The 21,436-nt window shown below is 42.4% G+C and overlaps 1 protein-coding gene across 4 annotated transcripts in view; it reads right to left on the reverse strand.

Annotated features, from left to right (window-relative positions):
• Positions 1 to 1,019: 1,019 nt before the first annotated feature.
• The window catches only part of LARGE1 (LARGE xylosyl- and glucuronyltransferase 1), a 602,000-nt gene continuing 581,583 nt past the window's right edge, over positions 1,020 to 21,436 (reverse strand). For 2 of the 4 annotated variants that reach the window (XM_020982455.2, XM_020982454.2), the window contains 3 exons: positions 14,963 to 15,109; positions 9,187 to 9,382; positions 4,946 to 6,568 (listed from right to left, as the gene is read on the reverse strand). In XM_020982455.2, the coding sequence (XP_020838114.1) occupies positions 6,371 to 6,568; positions 9,187 to 9,382; positions 14,963 to 15,109 (541 nt within the window). In that variant the 3' untranslated portion in view covers positions 4,946 to 6,370. Of the gene's footprint in view, positions 1,448 to 4,945; positions 6,569 to 9,186; positions 9,383 to 14,962; positions 15,110 to 21,436 lie in introns of those variants that run through there. The other 2 variants (XM_078147082.1, XM_078147080.1) reach the window with 2 other exon arrangements.

Genomic DNA, 21,436 nt, shown 5'->3' on the forward strand with positions numbered 1-21,436 from the left:
CTAATATCTATTGTATGGGATTGCTGACTTTCTATGAAGATCAGATAATATGTGTAAAATACCATAAAAACAGTATGTAAATCTGAGCTATCATTATTATTGATGTGCCAAAATGTGTATTTTAAATTGAAATGGCAAATGTGTATATATGTTTATGTATATATATCAATTTAACTTCTTAACTTATGCATATAACTGACCCCCTTCTTGGCTACTTACCAATCCAGAGGAATGAGATGAGGCAAGTAGCAATACTTCTACCTGACAAAGAAGGCCTTTTCTGACCTTTTAGCAGGTACTTGTTGGTTTTTTAAATTTATTTTTTTATAGGAAAAGATGCCAAGTGATTTAACTCTACCTTCTTAAAATTCAAGAGAAACCTTTTACTTCAAAGTATTATGATGGAGATTAGTCAAGCACTTTTTTATGATTAAAACCAGAACAAAACAAGGTATATACCCTATAGTCAGACACCACTCAGATTCTAGCTTTCCTCTTCCAGCATCACAGAAGTACAGTTTGCCCACCAGCCTCATCTGCTGCCTTCTTGTGCTCTTAGCACACTGCTTTATCCATTTAGACCATTCGTGAAATGGAATCTTGGAAAGTATCTCAGAACAATTTTCCAGGGCTCCAACTCTACTCTCCTATTAAAAATGGCACCATGTCACAAAGCCCTATGATTGGATTGGGTTAGATGACCATAGACATCTCTTCCTATTGGAATTCTGTCAACAACTTTAGGACTGATGAAATCTGTACATGGAATCTCCCAGTGAAATCCTCCTGTCTGGTCATGTTCCCTCCATGGCAAAGGGAGGTAGTCAGTAAGGTGGGTTTTGAGTCATACTTGCTGAATCTTGTTTTCTGTTTGGGAAGCCTTCTTCTGGCTGCTGCCCATTATCCCTTCTCTGACTCCACTGACCTTTCCAAAGAAAGGAAAGGAAGCACTAAGCAAGGAAATAACCTCTTGTTTAAGAACAAAATGTAATGAATGAGATAACCTGTGTAATGTTCTTTGCAAACCTGAAAGTGATATGTGTTAGCTATGCTGATTATTATTAAAAAGAAAAATTGGTGCAGAGCATACTGCCACCTTTTGTGTGTGTTATTTGTACACAGGAAATATGAGCTGGATACTTGGCCTTTTCTAAGATGTTAACTTCATCTGCGTGGAGAATGCAAAGGTGTTTGTTTTTTCATCATATATTTTCCTGCCAAAATTCATTGCTCCTTCCCTGATAGCCAGTCCTGTAGCATTAATGAAGGACAGGGCAGTCATTCAAAGGCATAGAATGAAAGTAGATGGATATTTTTAAGACGCAGCATGAAGAACTGACCTGCAAGCACTATGTTTTCAGAAACCCTGTTCAGCAAAATTACGAACATCCTATTAATGCGGGGCTTCTTAACCTGAAGTTGATGTGACTTCAAGGGGTCCACGAACCTGGATGGGAAAAATACACCTTTCTTTCAATATAATTGGTTTCCTTTGTAATCTTCTGTATTTAATTTTATGCATTGAAAGATATGATTCTGAGAAGATGCCCAAAGGCTTTATTGGACTACCAAAGGGGCCCGCCACACCAAAGATGATTAAGAATCCCTGTCATTGTTTAAAGTGCTAATACCTTGAGCTCTCCTGCAAGGAGAGCTTACGGTTCATCACCTCATTCCCCCCAGAAATCCAAGAAGCATCCTAGAGGTACCATGATTCCTAGACTCCAACCTACTCCACAAGGACATGGAGTTTATAGTGGGTTCAAATCCTACCTCTGACACTTACTAACTGGGTAAACATAAGTCATCTCCTCTCTCCAGGCTTCCTTATCTATAAAATGGAAATCACCATTATTTATACTACTTGTTTCATAGAGTGGTTATAAGAACAGTACTTTCTAAGTCCCAAATGTAATGTAAATAATAATGATAATAATAATAGCTTTAATGAATAACACAGAGGACCTTAAATTGCAAAAGGTTTTATATCTCATCTGAGAATAAGTTACTAGTAGAGTTTAGTTTATTCTGATATTTCAATGTATTTTTGTGAAAGCTAACTCATCCATGGGTATAGTGAGATTGTCTGCAGGGGGGAGGAACTTGCAACCCCGAGGCCACATGTGACCCTCTAGGTCCTCAGGTGCGGCCCTTTCATTTTGGATTCAGCCAAAGGGCCACACTTGAGGACCTTGAGGCCACAGGTTCCCCAGTTCCCCACCCCCAGACTCTAGGGCTTAGGAGAATATATGGAGCCTAGAGTTGTGGGTGTGTTTATGATAGTCAAAGGAAGAAAACCTTTAGCTCACACCAACTGAAAATCAAGTGAGCTCTGGCTTGTTTCTGTGTTGGAGGTAGTGGCCTCTGGCCAGTGAGAAAGCAGGTGAATGTAATGCACTTTTGGAAGTGAAGACCAAGAATAATCAGTAAATGATTTTTTAAACCACGTGACCTGTCCCAGCGAACATATTTAGAGAGAAAACTCAATGAAGTCAAAGCTCATTGTAACTTGCCCTGATTTGAATGACTGCCGGCCCATGGTGAGTCCTTAGGACTCTCTTCAAGGTACATGTCGCTAACATGGCCAGACAATGGAGAGAGACTGTGACATTCATTCTGCAGATCTCTTCTTTTGAGCCTTCATAATAAACCATCCCTGCCTCCATAGCCATGGGAAATTCCTTCCTCAGGTTACCAATCCAGAGAAATGGGATGAGGAAGAATTTTTCAGAGAACTGCAAGTAACTGCATTTAGGCCTGCAGAATTTTTATTCAAAATCATCGGTGGGAGGGTTTCCAGTTCAGAGCACATATGAGAACCTTCTGCAAGAAGCCTTTCCCAGTGCTCCTTAATCTTAGTGCCTTCCTTCTGAGCTTATCTTTAATTTCATATATATATATATATATATATATATATATATATATATATATATATATATAAATATAGCTTTTACATAGTTGTTTGCATGTTTTCTCCCTCATTAGAATGTAAGCACTTTGAGGACAGGGAATGTCTTCCTTACTCTGTATCCCTAGCCCTTAGCACAGTGCCTGGCACATAGTAGGAACTCAATAAATGCTTATTGACTCAGCATACGTGGATCATACAGCCATGGCTATGCAAGAGAAGGTGGGGGTCATTGAGCATTATCCAACTACTATGGGAGAAAGACAAGAATTATGAAGAACTTTGAAGGCTAAGAGACCTCATGGCATTGTGGATAGAGAGTGAGGAAGACCTGGGCTCAAACTGCACCTATCATACTCAGTGGCTGCATGGCTCTGGGCCCTTTAACCTCTCAGTGACCCAGGCAATTAAGTTGAAGAAAAGGAATCAACCAACAGACCTTTCATACTGGGAGTTCCATACACTGATGAAATCATTGAAAAATGCTTCCAAGTCACAAAAAAGGACACCAACTAGGAAATGTATGACAGAGAAGGCAGTGAACCAGCTATGCAGTGAATATGGATGATGACAGATGGGCAGCTGAACCAGCAGAATGCCTCTATAGAGGATGTATAAAAGGGCAAGGATGAGAGTTATATAGGATGTGACTGTGTGGATGGGTTGTGATCTGTATCAGTGGAAGGAATGTCTACCTCAAGGAAGTCATGGAACCGTTGAAGTATTTAAGGATAAAATGATGCAGTATAGAGGTATGTCTCCCCTTCCACCAACTCTAGCACTGGGATCGTGAGCACTGAATGTCACTTTGCTACAACACCCAGTAGTGTTTAATCTAAAAATAGCTCTGTATACAATTATGTATAAAATATATATGTATATATAATATGTATATGTAATTCAGGTATATATGTATACATACATACATAGATACACATGTGCATACATACATATGTTTGCATATATGTGGATAGAGTATACAGATCTAGATCTAGGTAATGTAGTGAAACAATGATTACACATTGGACCTGCTTCTTCAGGGTTTTCTACAAGCTTTGTAGAAAGCTGGGAAATGGAAAAGGCCATTCTAGGTTGTATTTTGCTGGCCTCCGGAAAATAATACAACTGTGTGCCTTGGAGGGGCGTGGTAACAGCCTCGGATTTCTCATTTGCTTTGTCTCAAATGTCTGTCTATAGTTAGAGGTAGCAGAGTGTGCCAGAAAGACTACTGGCTTTGGATTCCAATGATGTGTTCAAAGTCTGCCTTTATCATTTACTACTGGTGTGACCCTGGATAAATCATGGTATTTCTCTGGACTTCTGTTTCCTCAAACATAAAGGGAAGGAGTTGACCTAGAATCAGTGGTTTCCATTTTGGGGGTTCATGATGATGGTCCAAGACTCAGCAAGGGTGGCCTCAAGGCCACGTGTGGCCCTCTAGGTCCTCAAGTGCAGCCCTTTGACTGAATCCAAACTTCACAGAACAAATCCCCTTCATAAAAGGATTGGTTCTGTAAAACTTAGACTCAGTCAAAAGGCCACACCCAAGGACTTAGATGGTCACATGTGGCCTTGAGGTAGCAGGTTCCCTACCCCTGGTCCAAGGGATTTGCACTAAAAATTCTTCAATGGGGTCTTAAGCAAGAAATATTTTGTAAAGAATATTATGAATAGTATATTCAATTATTCAGAGGGTCAAAATCCATTTATTCTTGGTGATGATGGTAGTGGAACAAAAAGCATTGGGAACCATTGGATTAGGTAGATGGCTTCAAAGGTCCTTGTCAGCTCTCAACCAAAGATTCTCACGGTCTGGCTTACCTACTTTTGAACGTTGGGTGAAAATAAAAATGTCCCTTGTGGGCCAAAAGGTGAAACAAAAACCTAACCTGAGGCAGGGAGGGGGAAGGTTGAACACCTTCCAATAAGCAGGAAAGAAAACAGGAGGGCGGGTCAATGTGTTACTTATTGATTCAAGGATCTCTGCCACAGAAGGATTCTGAGGCTTCATAATAGAGGAGGAGGCAGGAGAGCAGCAAAAGGAACAGTCTGTTCTCTCCTTTATTAAAGTCTGCTTTCTCCGGCCACACTGCAACTTGATACAAACAGCCCAGCAGAGGGGGTAGTGCATTAAATCTCGTTCCTGCCAATGTAAACACAACAGTAATAGTGAGGAAGAAAGAAAATGGTAAAAAGTCCAGTGTCTCATCATTCTGGGCGGCGGCGACTCCTCTCGGGGCATCCGCCAGCAGGTTCCTGGAGAGGCCCAGGTGGTCAATTCTCTCCCTGTCCACGGTGAAGTGGGCATGGCCATGCCCCGATACAAAATCTTTATCTTTCCCTGAAATCCACCTCCCCCCCAAAGGAGACTTTATTCCTCAAAATGAAGCTCTTTTGGAATCTAGTTATTCTGAGAGTTGGCAGCTTTGGCAATGTCTGTCCAAGGTCAAGGGGTAAGTCCATCCTATCCAGCTCACTTAAGAATGACACACAACGTCCCCAACCTCAGTGTCTTTTCCTAGGACCCACTGTCCTGGCAATAGAAAACAGTCAGCCCTCATTTTGTCCTCATTCCACTCGTGTCATTCTTGGAAGGCAATGGACGTATATCATAGGTGTTTGTTTCCTGTTTTATACTTTCGGTCCACTTTTCAATACCAGCTCCAGACGTCAATCTTCATTGTTGGATCATGAGAAGTGATTGAAAATTACTGAGGCCACTGACTTCCGTTCTGAGCCTTGGAGCAATTGCTCCCCACTCCCACCTCTCATCTTGAACCCCCAGACAAAAAGGATTGACTTTGAGGATAAAGAACCAACCAAAACTCCCTAAAGGCTGGAGCCAGTGGTATTCCCCCTACTGTTCTTATCCCAAGGGAGAAAGAGTGGAGCTTCTTCCTTCTTCATTCACGATGACAAATGGTCAACCCAACCGTTTGGCCGACTTTGCCCTTGGGTGTTCATTTCGGTTGATAGAGCAAAGGAGAAAGTTCACTTTTACAGAAGCAAAGTGGCTTTTTTAATGTTTGAAATTCATAGGATGGCCAACCCAAGACTTCCACTTCCCCCCCCCAGCTGAAAACAGTGCCATGATTATCCAGCGGCTACATGAACTTTCTGAAGACCTGTTGTTGCTTTGTTGGAAAGAAAATAAGCCCCTTCTCTCTGGCCACCTCCCTCTGGCCCCATGGTCTTGGTGGATGTCCAGTTGGGTTACATGCCTGTGTCTTCAGAGCACTCAAGTGAGAGATGGAGAAGGAGTGGGCACGGTCCCAGATCTCTGCAGCAAAAATGGCTGGATTGGACCAGGGGAAAAAGAGAAGGAAAAATAAAAAAAAAACCAAAACCAAAACCAAAACCAAAAATAAATTCTCAGTTTTGAGTTTTTAAGACCGGGCCCAGGATAGTAAGTGGTTCTCACCTTCCATTGTCTCTGATCTCCCAATGATGGGACCCATTATGCTAGCTGTTATTCTCAGCCGTGAGATATTTAAGGGCAGCAAAGCCATAGCGACGGGACATGTCCTGCTGGAATTCCTCTTTTAGGGTCTTGAGACAGATGCGGTATTGCTTGTTGGAGCGGAACTTGGTGATGTCGAAGCTGGGTGCATGGGGCATATGGATCATGTAGGCATTGGGGAGCACAGTGAACTCATACTCCTGGGAGAAAAAGATACCAACAATGAACATAGTGAACCATCCCAAGGTCCTTACTGATGGTTTGTGGTGACATCAGGGGCACCAAGGGGCAGAGCGAGGGATGAAATAAAACACCTATACATGAACTCATGGAGGGTGCCTCAGTGGCATGAAAAGAATTGGCCCAATAAACCCTAATGGCATTTAGGGCACACATCAACTATGTTTTGGTTTTTTGTTTTGTTTTTTGGTGAGGCAATCAGGGTTAAGTGACTTGCCTAGGGTCACACAGCTAGAAAGTATCAAGTGTCTGAGGCCGGATTTGAACTTAGGTCCTCCTGACTCCAAGGCCAGAGCTTTATCCACTGTGCCACCTAGCTGTCCCCATACATCAACTATGAAAGAAAGAAGAGGAGACCCCTGGAAAAACTAGAAGGTGGAGGGAAAAAAAAGCCAAGAAAGAAAACAAACAAAATGGAACTATTCCATTAAGATTTCTCAGCTGCAAAATTGCTAGCCGTACCCACCTAACCAGGGACCATTTCTCTGGTAACTACAGCTCTCTGAGATACATCTGAGATTTAAAATGGAACCCCAACCCCATCGATCTATCAAAGGCTCTGGAGCAGGGTGCTTGATGGTATAAGGCCTATGGCCTAAAGGTTGTCATTTCAGCAACTTTAACTTTGTTTTCCAAGAAGGTACATTTTATACCACTGATTGTAAAATGGCCCCTAACTTTTGAGTAGCTTTTTGAGTGTGGAGTCAGGAAGATTTAGCCTCAAGCCCTAGTTCCAACATGAAGTTCTAGAACGTAATCTAATCATTTTGTGTTGACCCAATGTCATCATTATGAACATAAATTGTGTTCCTGTGCCATTCATGGAAGATATTCTATGCTTAGAGGTTTTTTTGGTCTATAGGACTATTGCTCCTAGGTTCACTGGCCCCAGAATGCCATATTATAGGACACTTTAAACTTTACTTTCCTCAAAATAAAATGCCCATGAGATCAGCAGTTCAAGGAGTATGAATGTGGCCAAGTCATACTACCTCTACATGCCTGAATTTCTTCATCCATAAAATAGGGATAATAATAGTCAAACTATCTCATGAAGTTGTCCTCACTATGGTGTCTTCTCAGATTATGGCGTATTTGTTGCTACTGACTCAAAGTATAGTCAGTCCTTCAGGCCTCCACTCAAAGCCTATTTACTTTTAGATCCAATCCACCAGACTTTCCAGTGCACAGCAATTCAGAGACAATGAGTTAGGAAGGAATCTCCCTGATAGCAACAGGCAATAAGAAATGAGTCTGATAGAGAGGAGGAAAGTGGGAGAAAAAAATGAACTCAGCTATAAAGGCTCCAGAGCACACAGTATGGAGTTAGAAGTCCAAGCTTCAAGTTCCAGCCCTCACTTTTCACCCATTTGACAGCATGCAGGTTGCTTCCCCTCAATTAACCCCAGTTTGCCCATCTGTAAAAATGGAGGGATATTCCTTGAGTTGCCTACCTCATGGGGCTTGCTGCAAGGAAAGCAAAACTTACATTTTTCTACTGTTGCCATCTGGGGTCATTTGGTGTAGAGGCCATCAACCCATTAGACACAATAACCTCTGAGCACAGGAGTCTATTACATGACCAGCCAAGGACAATGACTGAGGTTTATAATGAGGACCCCAGATCAACAAGAAAGGGTTAAATTATGTTTCCTATACTTTATTTAAAAATCACATAGTATCTGTTAGAAAGACTTCCTTTCCTGGGTTCAAGTCTTGTCTGTGAAACATAATGGCCCTTCTTTGTGCTTCTAGGAATCATCTAAGTCAACGTAGAAGATCACGGAGGATTTGCTAATGGATTTCAGTGGGAGTGGGAGAACAAACGCCAAAGGTTACTTGTGTGCCAACATGGTCAGAGGATGGAGAACTGGGTCCCAAAACTTAGCATTCTCTACATGTCTAAATTAGCAGGCTGTACCCCCAAAACTCCCAGAAACCACCTTGACTTAGCTAGACAATTTGCTTCTCTGGACAATTTGCTTATGATGACTCAATAACCACGGGTCAAGATTTTCTCTTCTTTTAAGGACGTAACCCAGAAGAGGTAGAGCATTGTCCTTTGTCCCCATGGTACTCTGAGCTCCTGCCAATCACATTTTTTGTTCAAAGGATGGGCATGACTTGCTCAGGCTTTCCACAGTGAAATATGGGCACTTGTCTTCTAATTTGATTTACTGTCTTCATGACCATTCATGAGCTAGTCCTGATTTTAACATCAGCTCCTACTCCAGGCTAATGGTTTAGAAGTCTGATTTCATCTTTACTCAGGTGCCTTAGGAAAGGATCAATAGCTAATGATTGTTTTCTTGCCTCATCATTAAGAGATTATAGGGATTTTCTATAATGGAGTAAAATGGATGGTCGATGTAATGTTAGTTCTTTCAAACTCAAGGCCTCCTGCAACTAAATATCTGCGGCACCTTGGTTAAGTGCTTTTTCCTTTCTGAGCCTCAGTTTTCTCATCTGTAAAGTAAGGGTAATTGGATCGAATGCTCTCTGAGATGTATTCCATCTCCAAGATTCTCTGATTGTATTTAATTTCCATGAGATCTGGGGAGCTTGGGGCTCACTTTACCTGTGCATCCAGTTCCATGATGTGGGCCACCTTGTTCCAGCCAAACCCAACAAACCTTCGGTCATATTCAGGACAGTCACGCCTCACCACGACATAGGGTTCAAAGTCTGCTTCCCATTCGACCCGGTATGGGGTGGTGGCTGTTCTCCACTTGGCAAAGTTGGTAGGGGCATGCCCTTTTGTCCAAACATGATACCTTAGGACACAAAGAGAGATGAGGTACTGGTATGGGCAGTGGTAGAATAAGTGTGGGGAGATCCAACATGGCCAAAGGTGGCATAGTTGGGCTAGGGCCCTATGCTGATGTGCACAACCTTTTAAGATCAAGATGTCACATGCATACTGCCATAGAGACCCAGCTACCATTTTGATCCATGCAATCATATCTATCTTGAAGACCTTCTATACATCTTCTGTTGTCTGCATCATTGTATTGAGAGAGGCAGGATGGTATGTTGGTAAGAGTATGGGCTAGGGCTCATAGAATTTGACTTCAAATATCATTTCTTGCACTTAATATCTATGTGGCTTTGTTTCTACCTCCTCAGTTTCTACCTCAGTAAAATGAGAGGGTTGCACTCAATGACCTTTGAAGTTGCATCTAGGACTAAAATCTAAGATCTCAAATGAGAGCTAAGTACGATCGAAACTTGCACCTAGGCAGGAAATGACATGGGCCAGCTTCAGATCCTACCTGGGTATTTAGGGTCTTTTTTGTCCTCGATATCACTCTTTGACTCTGTAATCTGATGACTGTTTACTCTCCATCAATCAGTATTCTTTCATTTAAATGCTTGTCAAGCCCTGATAAAAGCATTTTCATAGTGGGTGCCTTTTGTCATTATATTCTAGTCATTCTAGATCTACACTCCCAACAATGTGCCCTCCCTTGTAGAAAGAAAAAAAAGCAGTACGGTAAAACTAATCAATAGGAGCCATGCCTGACAGTGTTTTCAATATATTGCACCTATACGACTTCCCTGCTGAAAGAAGGGAAAAGACCATTTGATCATGTGTTCTTTGGGATCAGTCACTGCAATCACTCAGACTTAGATTTCTGTTTAGTTCTCTCTTCCTTCACATTACTGTGTGATCTTATGTTACTAAGATTCAATATACTTAATGAACATATTGAGGTTTGGAGAACATTTGAAAAGGGGCGTGTGTGTGTGTGTGTGTTGTGATGGGTATGTATGTGCCTACAGTCAAAACCTTCTGCAAAGGAAGTTACAAATGTGGCCAATATCAGTTTCAGAAATGAAAATCTTTAGATTTCTTTAAATTAGATTAAAATTTTTCTAACTCTTTAGATTTAGAACTGTTCTTTAGAAAAGAAGCCAGCATTCATGAGTAATGGAAAGAGCATGGTGCCAAGCCTTGATTTTCCTGTTGTCTCCCTGTGTGACGATGGCCAAGTCACCTTCCATCTCTAGGCCTCTCAGTTTCCTCATCTGTAAAAAACATATGGGGTTGGAATCACAAAACTGCAGGTGCCCAAAGCTGAAAGGTGGCTCCGTCCCACCTGTAACCTGAAAACAATCCAGCCTGGTGAGTTGAGCTCTCCAAGGACCTTGCCAACTCTACAGCTCTAGGATTCCAGGACAATTCTGAAGCCATAGGGAGAACAGCTGTTTGGAAGAGGAGAGAAAAGGGGGCTGTCATGGGGCTCCTCCTGCCTGCTTAGGATCTGGGCCTTGGGTTGCCATCTCTGTCAACTCAGCATCTTTGATAGGCACCAACCGAGGTCAGAAAACTGGTAGAAAAATGACAAGTCAAGTGACGGCATTTCAATAAGCCTATAAGAAGGAAAAGAGATGAGGCTGTCAGATGTCAGGGTTAATTCCTGGCAGTAGCTCTGGGGCCAGGGCAGCCCTGGAAATGAGGGATTTGGGCTGCTGTTCTTGGGAAAGCTGCTGCTGAGGCCATCCTGAGGGCTGTAGCCCTTGACTAAATAGGTGTTACGCAAGCAGTGACCATGCCTGCTGATGGTCTAATGTTGATTCTCGGAGGCTTCGGGGATCTTTGGCCTGCTTTGATGGATTAGGAGTCAGGAGATCTGGGTTTGAATATTGACTCTGCCACCTTCCTAGATATACAACTTTGGGCGAGACTTTCCTATCTTGGCCTCAGTTTTCTCATCTGAAGAATGACAAGGGTGAGTCATCACTTCTAAAAGATGAATGGTGAGGCATCCCTCCCACTTCTTGGCAGAGAGGTGGAGGACCAGAGGGGCAGAGTGAGGTCTACATTTTCAGACATGGCCAATATGTTCATTGAATTTGCTCAGAAACAATTGTTTGTTACAAGAGAGGGCTCCCTTGGACTGGTGATGGAGAGTCAGGAGGGCAAAAAAAAATAGTGTCAATGAAACATTTTTGAAAAAAAATAAGAAGAAAATTATTGTTTTGAACTAAATTTCCATTAGAAAGCAAAATAATGTTATTGTTGCCACTAAGAATTAGACTTCAATGCAGTTTCACCTCTTTCCTACCTCCTGCTTCCAACGGCAAACATAGAAAACTCTGATGTGCTGTAAACTCACAAGGGGGAGGAGGATGGGAGATGGGAAAAGAGATAAGGAGGGGTGAGAGAGAGAGAGAATATGGTTGTGACCTTTTTTGGGGGGAGTCCGAGCTGTGATTGCCAGCTCTTTTGTAATTTATATTCTTAGAGTGGCCTCACTAAAAGGCTGAGTGACATTAATAGTAATAATAATAATAATAATGATAATAATAATTTGCTGTTGTTCAGTTGTTTCAGTAGTATCCAACTCTCCTGTGACACCATTTGGGCTTTTCTTTGCAAAAATACTGGAGTGGTTTGCTATTTCCTTTTCCAACTCATTTTACAGATAAGGAAACAGGCAAACAGGGTTAAGTAACTTGCCCAGGGTCACACAGCTAGTAAGTGTCTGAGACCAGATCGGAACTCAGAAAGATGAGTCTTCCTGACTGCAAGCCCAGCGCTCTATCCACTAAGCCACTTATCTGCCTAACAACAGCAACATTTATCTAGTACTTTAAGGCTTACAAACACTCATTCTCACCACTGTGTGAGGTAGGTAATATTACTTATCCCCATTTTACAGATGAGGAAACTGAGGTCAAGAGAGGTTAGGTGAGTTGCCTAGCATCACACAACAAGACTCAAACCCAGGTCTTCTCTATTCCAAGCCCAATATTCAATCCACTGTGCTATTTAGCCAACTTGTCCATGATCTCTCTCTCTCTCTCTCTCTGTGTCACACACACACACACACACACACACACACACACATACATATGACACATATATATCAAAGACAACACTGAAACTCAGATCCTATGTCTACCACTTCATATTATCTCTTAGGCACATGATCAATCAATCAGTCAGTCAACAAGCATTTTTTTTCAAGTGCTTCCTATGCACCAGACACTGGGCTAAGTGCTAGATATATAAACTATTTGTCCTCTTTCCATAGTGTTCCTAGTATGGGACCAATTGAGGACTATTGTTAAAAAAAAAAGAAAGGGAGGAGGGTTAATGAATGGATCATGGAATCAGAAGTGATCTAGTCTATCCCCACCCCTTCACTTTCCAGATAAAGAAACTGAGGCCCGGAGAGATTAAGTCACTTGCCCCATGCTAGTGAATGACAGAGCTGAGGATTTGAACACAGGTCACTGGATTATATATTCAATATTCTTTCTTCTCGATCATGTGACCTCTCCTTTCTGGGCCTCTGTTTCCTATTCTATTATGTGAAACAGTTGGATGAGACGAACTTCTAAGGTCTATAAATTCGTGATCTTAGAATCCATTTCGGGGCTGCTCCCCACTGACTTTTCCCCCTTCCTCCCTCAATCATCCCTACAGATTCAGCCTCAACAGACCTCATTAGAAACTGCCCACAAGATGAAAGAAGGAAGCCAATTTGGCTGATCCTTTCCTTGGGATGAGGCCATCAGGCGGCTAAGGGCATTTTTGACTAAGGAGAATGAGCCAGAGGGAATGAAGAGAGAAAGCTTTTAAAGTGAGCCTGTTTGGGGCATGTCATTCTCATTGTCTGGACTCCCATTGGTAAGCTTTTAGCCTGCCCTTCAAAGTGCTGACATTCGGGGCCCTATGTCCCTTGGAAACAAGGAGGAAACGGCTTACTTCTGAGGGCGGCATCAACTTCTTTGGGCCTCTCAGGTCCATTTAGCAAATTGTCTCTGCCAGGCCACTCCATTAGGTGAAAATTGCTTTAGAAAGGATGCTTTTGTGGATTAGTTTTCTCCTATTTCTTCTAAATGGATGGCATTTATTAAAACGAAGAGGGAGAGAATGCAGTCGTTTTATGGTTCAGGTCTCCCTTCAGAAGCCACAGAAGAGCTAACATCTTCCTTCGGTTTCCCCTCTATTGGCTGTGTGGCCAGTCCTCTCCAGGAAGCAGAGTGCATCCTTCCTAATCCTGTAGGCTGTCCATAGCACCACTTCAAAGGGGACAGAGTCACGCTTTTCCATGGAAATCCTGGGGCAGGAAAGAGCTGTTCAACAGGCAAGATAAAAGAAATGGGCCCACAGGAGCCCTAGGGGGCAGATGCCCAGGACTCTTAGGAGGATGTTTCAAGTGAAACAAACTTGTGGATGGGGGAGAATGGAAGAAAAAAATGGAAATAAGAAATTTTTAAAGCGTTTTTATTGACAAACTCTCATTTGGGTAATAGGATACCAGGTCTAGAATCATGAGCCTGGGGATTTAGGGATTGGCCTCCATCATTTATTTGGAAATGATTCTACACACAGGAGGCCTGAAGGTAGCACACTGAAAATAGAGCTAGATTTGGACCCTTAAGACCTGGGTTCCCATCCTTAGCTCCATTTCTTACTAGCTGTGTGACCTCGGGTGGATTGCTTCCCCTCTGGGTCTGGGTTTTCTGCTTTGTAGTGGAGACACCAGAAAGAACAGTTTGGTACATTAGAAAGAACTATGGAGTCAGAGGAGCTAGGTTCAAATCCTGCTTCTGACCTTTATTCCCTATGTGACTTTGGTCAAGTCCCTCCACGCCCCCGAGCCTCAGTTTCCTTTCCTGTACAACTAGGGGGCAAGTCTAGATGGCCTCTGAGGTTTCTTTTAGTTCTAGCTTTATGAGAGGGATGGCAGGCTAGGCTAGATGACCATTAAGGTCACTTCCACCTTTAGGTTTGTGATCCTACAAGTAGCTTCATGGCCTTGATCACCATGCAAAAACCAATGGCATTACCAGAAAAGCAGAGTACTTATACAACATGCATTTGGTAACTAGGGAATGAGGTAGTAACCTGAAGCCAAGCTTAGACGTCTGTACAAAAAGTCCTCCTTCTCACCTGTCTTCCTTTCTGCAGGCTTACCTTAAACCCAGTGGGGTAAAAGAAGCCAATTCTTTGTAATTGTAGAAAGAAGCTCATTTCCAGGGGCCCTTCTAGGTCAATGAAACCACTACATCCTTTAAAGGGGCCTCACTTCCCTCTTGATTTTGCTACCATTCCTGGAGTTAGTGCTAGGAGAGAAATGTATGGGGACCATTATGTGGCATACTAGAGAGAGTATTGGACTCAGAGTCAGAAAGACCTGAGTTCAAATTCTTCCTTGGGCCCTTACTAGCTTTGTGACCCTGAGCAAGTCTCTTAACTTCCGTTTCCTCAGGTGCAAAATGGTAGCAGCTTAAGGCTGTATAATCAAAGACTCAAGCACTTTGAAAACCTTTAAGTGTGATAGAAATGTTAGTGATGGTATCACCTTCTGAAGCCACAGGTGAGTGTCATTCCTTACCTGAAAGTGAAGAGAGTCCCCATATCCAACATCGATAGGAGCTCTGCTTTGGACTTGGGGAAGGAAAGGCGGTACCGGAGAGTTTCAAAAGCTGGAACAATTAGTGCCTTCTTGGTATTGGCCAGGTCTAGCTGGATGACTGACTTCCTGGTATGAAAGAGAACAGAAAACCAAAGAGCGTCACTTAACTCTGCCTCTTTGTAGGACCTCAGGAGCCTAGGTTTGGAGCAAGAAGACACCTACGAGGTAGGTCTTCTTTTCCAAACCATACTCTAGGCATCAATTGCCTTCAATATATCCATCCAAATTCCAACAAATGACCCTTGAGTCATAGAGAATTCACTGCCTGTGAGACCATTCTGTTTTCCAACAGTTCTGATATTTTTTAAAATAATGGGTGAATATCTTCCATTTTCTTGTAAATCCCACTTATTTGTCCCTAGTTCTTTCTTCTGAGGCCAAGTAAGATAAGTCTAATCCTTTTTCTATATGATCACCTTTCAGATAATTTAAGACTGCTATCATGTGCCTACTAAGCCTCCTCTTCTCCACATTTCCTTCCATTGGTTACCCTCAACTTTGTTTCTTTTCTGAAATTTAATAATATTTTCTTTTTTCCAATTACATGTCAAGACAATTTTCAATATTCATTTTTTGAAAGATTTTGAGTTCCAAATTTTTCTCCCTATCTCCTTACCTTCCCCTGTCCCCAAGATGGCAAGCAATCTGATATAGGTTATACATGTGCAATCACATTAAACATCTTTCCCACATTAGTCATGTTGTGAAAGAAGAAACAAAAGGAAAAAAAAACCCAAAGAAATCATGGGAAAACAAAAAAGTGAAACTAGGATTCTTTATTGTGCATTCAGACTCCATAGTTCTTTCTCTGAATGTGGATAGCATTTTCCATCATGAGCCTTTTGGAGTTGTCTCAGATCATTGTATTGCTAAGAAGATCTAAGTCAATCACAGTGGATCATCACACAGTGTGACTGTTATTTCAAGTCTGGTTTGGAGTCACTTCACAGTGTAGGTCATGCTTCTGTGGCTATCCTCAATTTCAGGGCTTCTTTACCTTTTTATGTATCATAGCCCCTTTGGCACTTTCATGAGTCTCTGGGCTCCTTCTCAGAAGCATGTTCTTAAATAATTGAAGAAAAATCTAAAATTCACTTAGAGCTTAGTGAAAATAAAGACACAATTTTCTTTTCCATTCAGGTTCACAGATGCCCTAAAATCTATAGACCTCAAGTTAAGAATCTCTGCACTAGTATTTTCTCCCAAGAAAGTATGAGCTTCTTGAAAGAAAGGCCTTAAAAAACAAACAAACAACTTTGTATCCCTAACATTCACCACAGTTCATTGCCTGTAGCAGGAGCTTAATAAATGTTTGTTGGATTGGACTACATACATTTGCAATGTCTGTCTTGTAACCAATATGGTGCCCTCAGAGGGGTCTGATCAAAGCAGAGTACAGAGAGCTTGGCAAGTACAGTAAGACTACCATCATTGTAGATTGACACAGGCACCAGGCATCATGAAAGAAACTGGGTTGGGAGCAGAGAGTTGGGTCGGGGGGAGGCAGAAAGGCCAACCTCTGTCAGTCAGCCTGTTCTTCAGGGAATGAGAAACCACAACAATTAATCACACAGTGGCAACCATCCGTCTTCCCTCCAGCCCTGGTCAGCACAAAATGGTGAGCAGAGAAGGGCACAAGGTTGAAGGTGGAGGGAGAGGAGAGGGCTGAGGATAAGGGAAGGCAAACAGCACACTCCAATGGACTCCCAGGGAGGTTGAAAGCCTACTTTTCAGAAAGACTGGCAAACTGGCGGTATGTAGACATATAAGTATATACAAAATAATGACACAAAGCCCCAATTCAGTAATTAAAGCAAGACAGAAGAGTAAACCAAGGAAGACACTGTTTGGTATAAAAATAAAAATTGTAGATCTACAAATGCCACTAAATCTGGCCTACAAGGAGAAAATAACTGCGACACCTGCAAGCTGAAACAAACCAACAAAAGGTGAGAGGGCAGCTAGGTTGCTCAGTGGATAGAGCACCGGCCCTGGGTTCAGGAGGACCTGAGTTCAAATCCGGCCTCAGACACTTAACACTTACTAGCTGGCCAAGCTACTTAACCCCACTGTCTAGCAAACAAAACAAAACAAAACAAAACAATGAAAATTCAAAGAAAAAAAAAGGATTTTCCAAAAAGGACACATGAATACCTAGAAGAAATGAAAAAAGATATATGTGTATATATACACATACATATACACATACATGCACATGTACTTGTATATATACATATGTATATATATATATATATATATATATGTATATATGTATACGTATCTGTGGCTTCTTTCCACTGTCCCTCTTTCAAGATTTTTGTTGCTCAGTCATTTTAGTTGTGTCTGACTCTTCACAACACCATTTTGGGGTTTTCCTGGCAAAGATACCAGAGTGGTTTGCCATTTTCCAGATGGGGAAACTGAGGCAAACAGGGTGAAGTGACTTGCCCAGGATCACACAGCTAGTGAGTGTTATGTGTCTGAGGCCAGATTTGAACTCATGATTCCAAGCCCAGTGCACCGCACCACCTAGCTGCCTTCTTTCAAGATTAGGTAGATGAAAACTGGAATACTTTGCAGTGACCAGCATAATGGTATTCTCTTCTACCTCCTTCCTTCTGGAGTCACCACTAGCTCTGTCAGCGTTGAGGCAGCTCATGGCCATTGGAGAGTATCTTGCTGACCATGGTCTCTTCTGAGAAACTGCTTAATGGTGACTTCCCTTATCATATAGTCATTTTTGTGAATAATGCTTCCTGTAGTGATGAAGGAATGAATCTGCTTTAGACAATTCTTCATTCCTCCTCACCCTCCTTGTTCATGTGTCCTCCTTTGAGGTTTCGAATATCCTCCTTCTGAAAGGTTCTGTTTCACAGCAGGCCAAAGGGGCATCCCACCACACAGGACAATTGATTCCATTTGATCCAACACCAGACCACGTGAAAAATCCAACAGACACCCGGGTGTAGCTGGGAGGATGGTGTTGACAAGGCAGGGTGCCCTGAAAGAATTCTCTGATCTTTCTTCTTTCTGTGACTTGTGGCTGAAAACCAGCTCCTGTGACCAAAGGATAGTGCAAGTTCTCTTCCCAACTCCTCATTAAATTTGGGAAATGATTCCTTCTGAAGGGGTGATTCTATTGTACCACCAAAGCTCAGTAAGTCAGGGTGGTCAACAAGCATGAATTAAATGCCTACTATGTTACTCAGGTCGGTGTCTCAAAATCAACAGGGGATTTCACATCATATCATACTTGTGACCAGAAGTCTGGTGTTCAAAGACCATGTTCAAGTCATGGAGCTAGTGGTTCTCATTCTTTTATTCTTCCCTTCTTCATCTCCGTTACCTGGCTCCCTTGACTTGGAGCTCCAGCTAAAATACTACCTACTCAGGAAGTCTTTTCCAATTCCCCTTCATTCTGGTGCCTTCTTTGTGTTACTGGCTTCCCATCTTTCCAGTTTATGTTTCATTTGCACACAGTTGTTTGCATGCTGTCTCCCCCAATAGATTTAACTCCCTGAGAACAGAACAGGAACTGTGTTTTGGCCTTTTTCTGTATCCCTAGCACTTAGCATAGTGTCTGGCACATGGGAGGCACTTGATAAATTTTATTCACTGATGGACTGATAGAGATGGGTTGAAAAATGAATCGACAGATAAAACATTAATGAAACACTCTGGGCTACATCCCGGGGAGACAAATACCAGCAAGCAAGCCTGCTCTGCCTCCAAAGAGAATGCATTCTAATTTGAGGGGGGAGGTAACACATAAAGGAGAACTGCAGAGGGTGGGGATTTTATGCATAATGGCATGGCTACAGATGGCCAGGAGTTTTCCAGCACTCTGGGACAGATTCTTTAATAAAAGTAATAATAGCAATAATAACTAACATTTGTATAGGCAGTGCTATTCTGTTCAACGTAGACAGCCTGGTCCCCACTTCCAAAAGTCAGTAAGTAGAATGGAAGCTCCTAGAGGGAGCCTCAGTTTGTATTTTTGTCTTTGTAAATTGCCTACCTTCAAATGTGCTGTCCATGCTGCTTTGCCACATCTGGTGATCCATTTGAACTTGGAAATTATTGGTTCAGATGTGCCCAAAGACAGAGACTCAAGGGCTTTGCGGAGGGACTTGGTACCTAATATGAACTTCTCTGATTTTGCCAATATCTTGGAGTGTTGGGTGAGATCAAAGCTGGATTCTCATCCCCAGACCCATTTTATTATTTTACATAAATGGGGTCTACTGGGATGCATTTCCAGAGATGTCCTTTTCCTAGGATCATTACTTGTTCACTGTCTACTAAGCCATGGAATGTTGGCTATGAAACATTTCCTGCAGGATCCCAGAAATTGGCGACTCTGAGATCTTGCCATCATATGTGGAAATGGGTATGATGGAAAGCAATATGTGTTGGGAGAGAGAAGCTTTTTATTTGGGTTGAGCCCGACTCTCATAACTTCCAAAGGGAGTAGAGTCTGCTTTAAAGGGCATATGGTATCCTTCAATACCCAAAGCAAAAATTGCCCCCAGCATGCAACAACATGGTATAATAGATTGAATGCTGTATTTGAAGTGAGGAACAGAGTGGCTTAAATTTTGTCTCTGACATTTATTATCTGTGTGACCTTGGGCAAGTAATTTAAGGTCTTTGGACAATTTGCTATGGCCTATTTACTAAGTTATGGATGGGCTGTGATCCATGTCATTCATCTATGGATAAAATCACAGACCCTGGATATATTGATGGGACAGTACCTAATATGCCACTTTGTAGCTGTGAGGCCTAAGGACAGTCAATTAACCTCTGTGGGCCTAATTTGTCATTTGTAAAACCAAGAGGCTGAACCAGATTGTCTCTAAGGTTCCTTCTAGATCTTAGCTCTAGACTTATATATCCCAATGATCTGACACTTCTTGGCTGTGACTCCAGACAGGCTGCTTCAACTCTCTGGGCCTGTTTCCTCATCTAAAAAATAAGAGAATTGCCTTCTAGTTCTGGATCTATAATCTTATGGTGTTTCTTTGTATCACAGTATTATCTCTAATACTTCAGTTGTTGTAACCTTTACATGGTTATAGAATATTAGAATAGAGAGGACTCTTAACAATGACCTTGGGCACTCACAGAATCCACAGGCATTGACAGAGCAAGAGAGTGAGAGAGAGCGAGAGTGAAAGCGAGAGAGAGAGAGAGAGAGAGAGAGAGAGAGAGAGAGAGAGAGAGAGAGAGAGAGAGAGAGAGAGAGAGGGGGGGGAGAGAGAGAGGGAAGGATAAAGAGAAAAGGAGAGAGAGACACAGAGAGAGAGAGACAGAGAGAGAGACAGAGACAGAGAGCGAGAGCGAGAGCGAGAGAGAGAGCGAGAGAGAGAGAGAGAGAGAGAGAGAGAGAGAGAGAGAGGAGAGAGAGAGAGCGAGAGAGAGAGCGAGAGAGAGAGAGAGAGGAGAGAGAGAGAGAGGAGAGAGAGAGAGAGAGAGAGAGAGAGAGAGGAGAGAGAGAGAGAGAGAGAGAGAGAGAGAGAGAGAGAGAGCGAGAGAGAGAGAAGGAGACAGAGAGAGGAGAGAGAGAGAGAGAGAGAGAGAGAGAGAGAGAGAGAGAGAGGAGAGAGAGAGAGAGAGATTGAGATTCCAGGCAGAAGCAGGGCTCAGATTCAGAAATTACATTTTTTAAAAGCATTAGACCCATAGTGATTGTAAGAGCTTGTGTTACTTCTATTGGAAACCACTAGGTGGTGCTTCCCCCTCAATGATGTGGTACCTTTTTGAAAACAGGAAAAAAGATTCCTACTTTGGGGAGTCATAGATACAGGGCTGGTAGTGATGGTGGAATTCATCTAGTTTATTTGCTCATTTTACCAGTCAGGAAACTGAGACCTAGGAAAGTTACATAACTTGTTCAAAGTCATGGCATCAAAGGTGCAGGACTGGAAAGAATTTCCGAGACCATCTAGTCCAAATCCTTCATTTTACAGATCAGGAAGCTGGCTCAGAGAGGGCTCAAGGTCACATGGGTAGCAAACATCAGAAATGAGATTTGAACCCAAGTCCAGAGTCTTTGGTTTTTCTTGTATACTCTCAGGCCTCAGGAAACATACACAGGCTTTCTGCCATTTTCTCCTACTCTGTAGCAATCTTTTCTGATGCAACATCAGTGGATAAGGAAAAGGTGTGTTTTTAAGGGTCCTTCTTGGAAATGTCATCCCCATGGTTATCTGGATTGTCATTTCTTGGTCCAGGACTTTCAGAAGATGACAGGGTCAGGGTCAAGAAAGAGTACTTGGTTCACACATGGGGTGTACCTTTGCAGTGGAAGAGGCAATAGCTGAAAGTGGGGAGGGTTCCCCTGGCAGGTCCAATATTCTAAGAGAAGACACATGGAGATATATGTGTGTG

Source organism: Phascolarctos cinereus, unplaced genomic scaffold, assembly GCF_003287225.1.
Source record: "Phascolarctos cinereus isolate Bilbo 61053 unplaced genomic scaffold, phaCin_HiC Scaffold_1;HRSCAF=81, whole genome shotgun sequence".
Taxonomy (NCBI): domain Eukaryota; kingdom Metazoa; phylum Chordata; class Mammalia; order Diprotodontia; family Phascolarctidae; genus Phascolarctos; species Phascolarctos cinereus.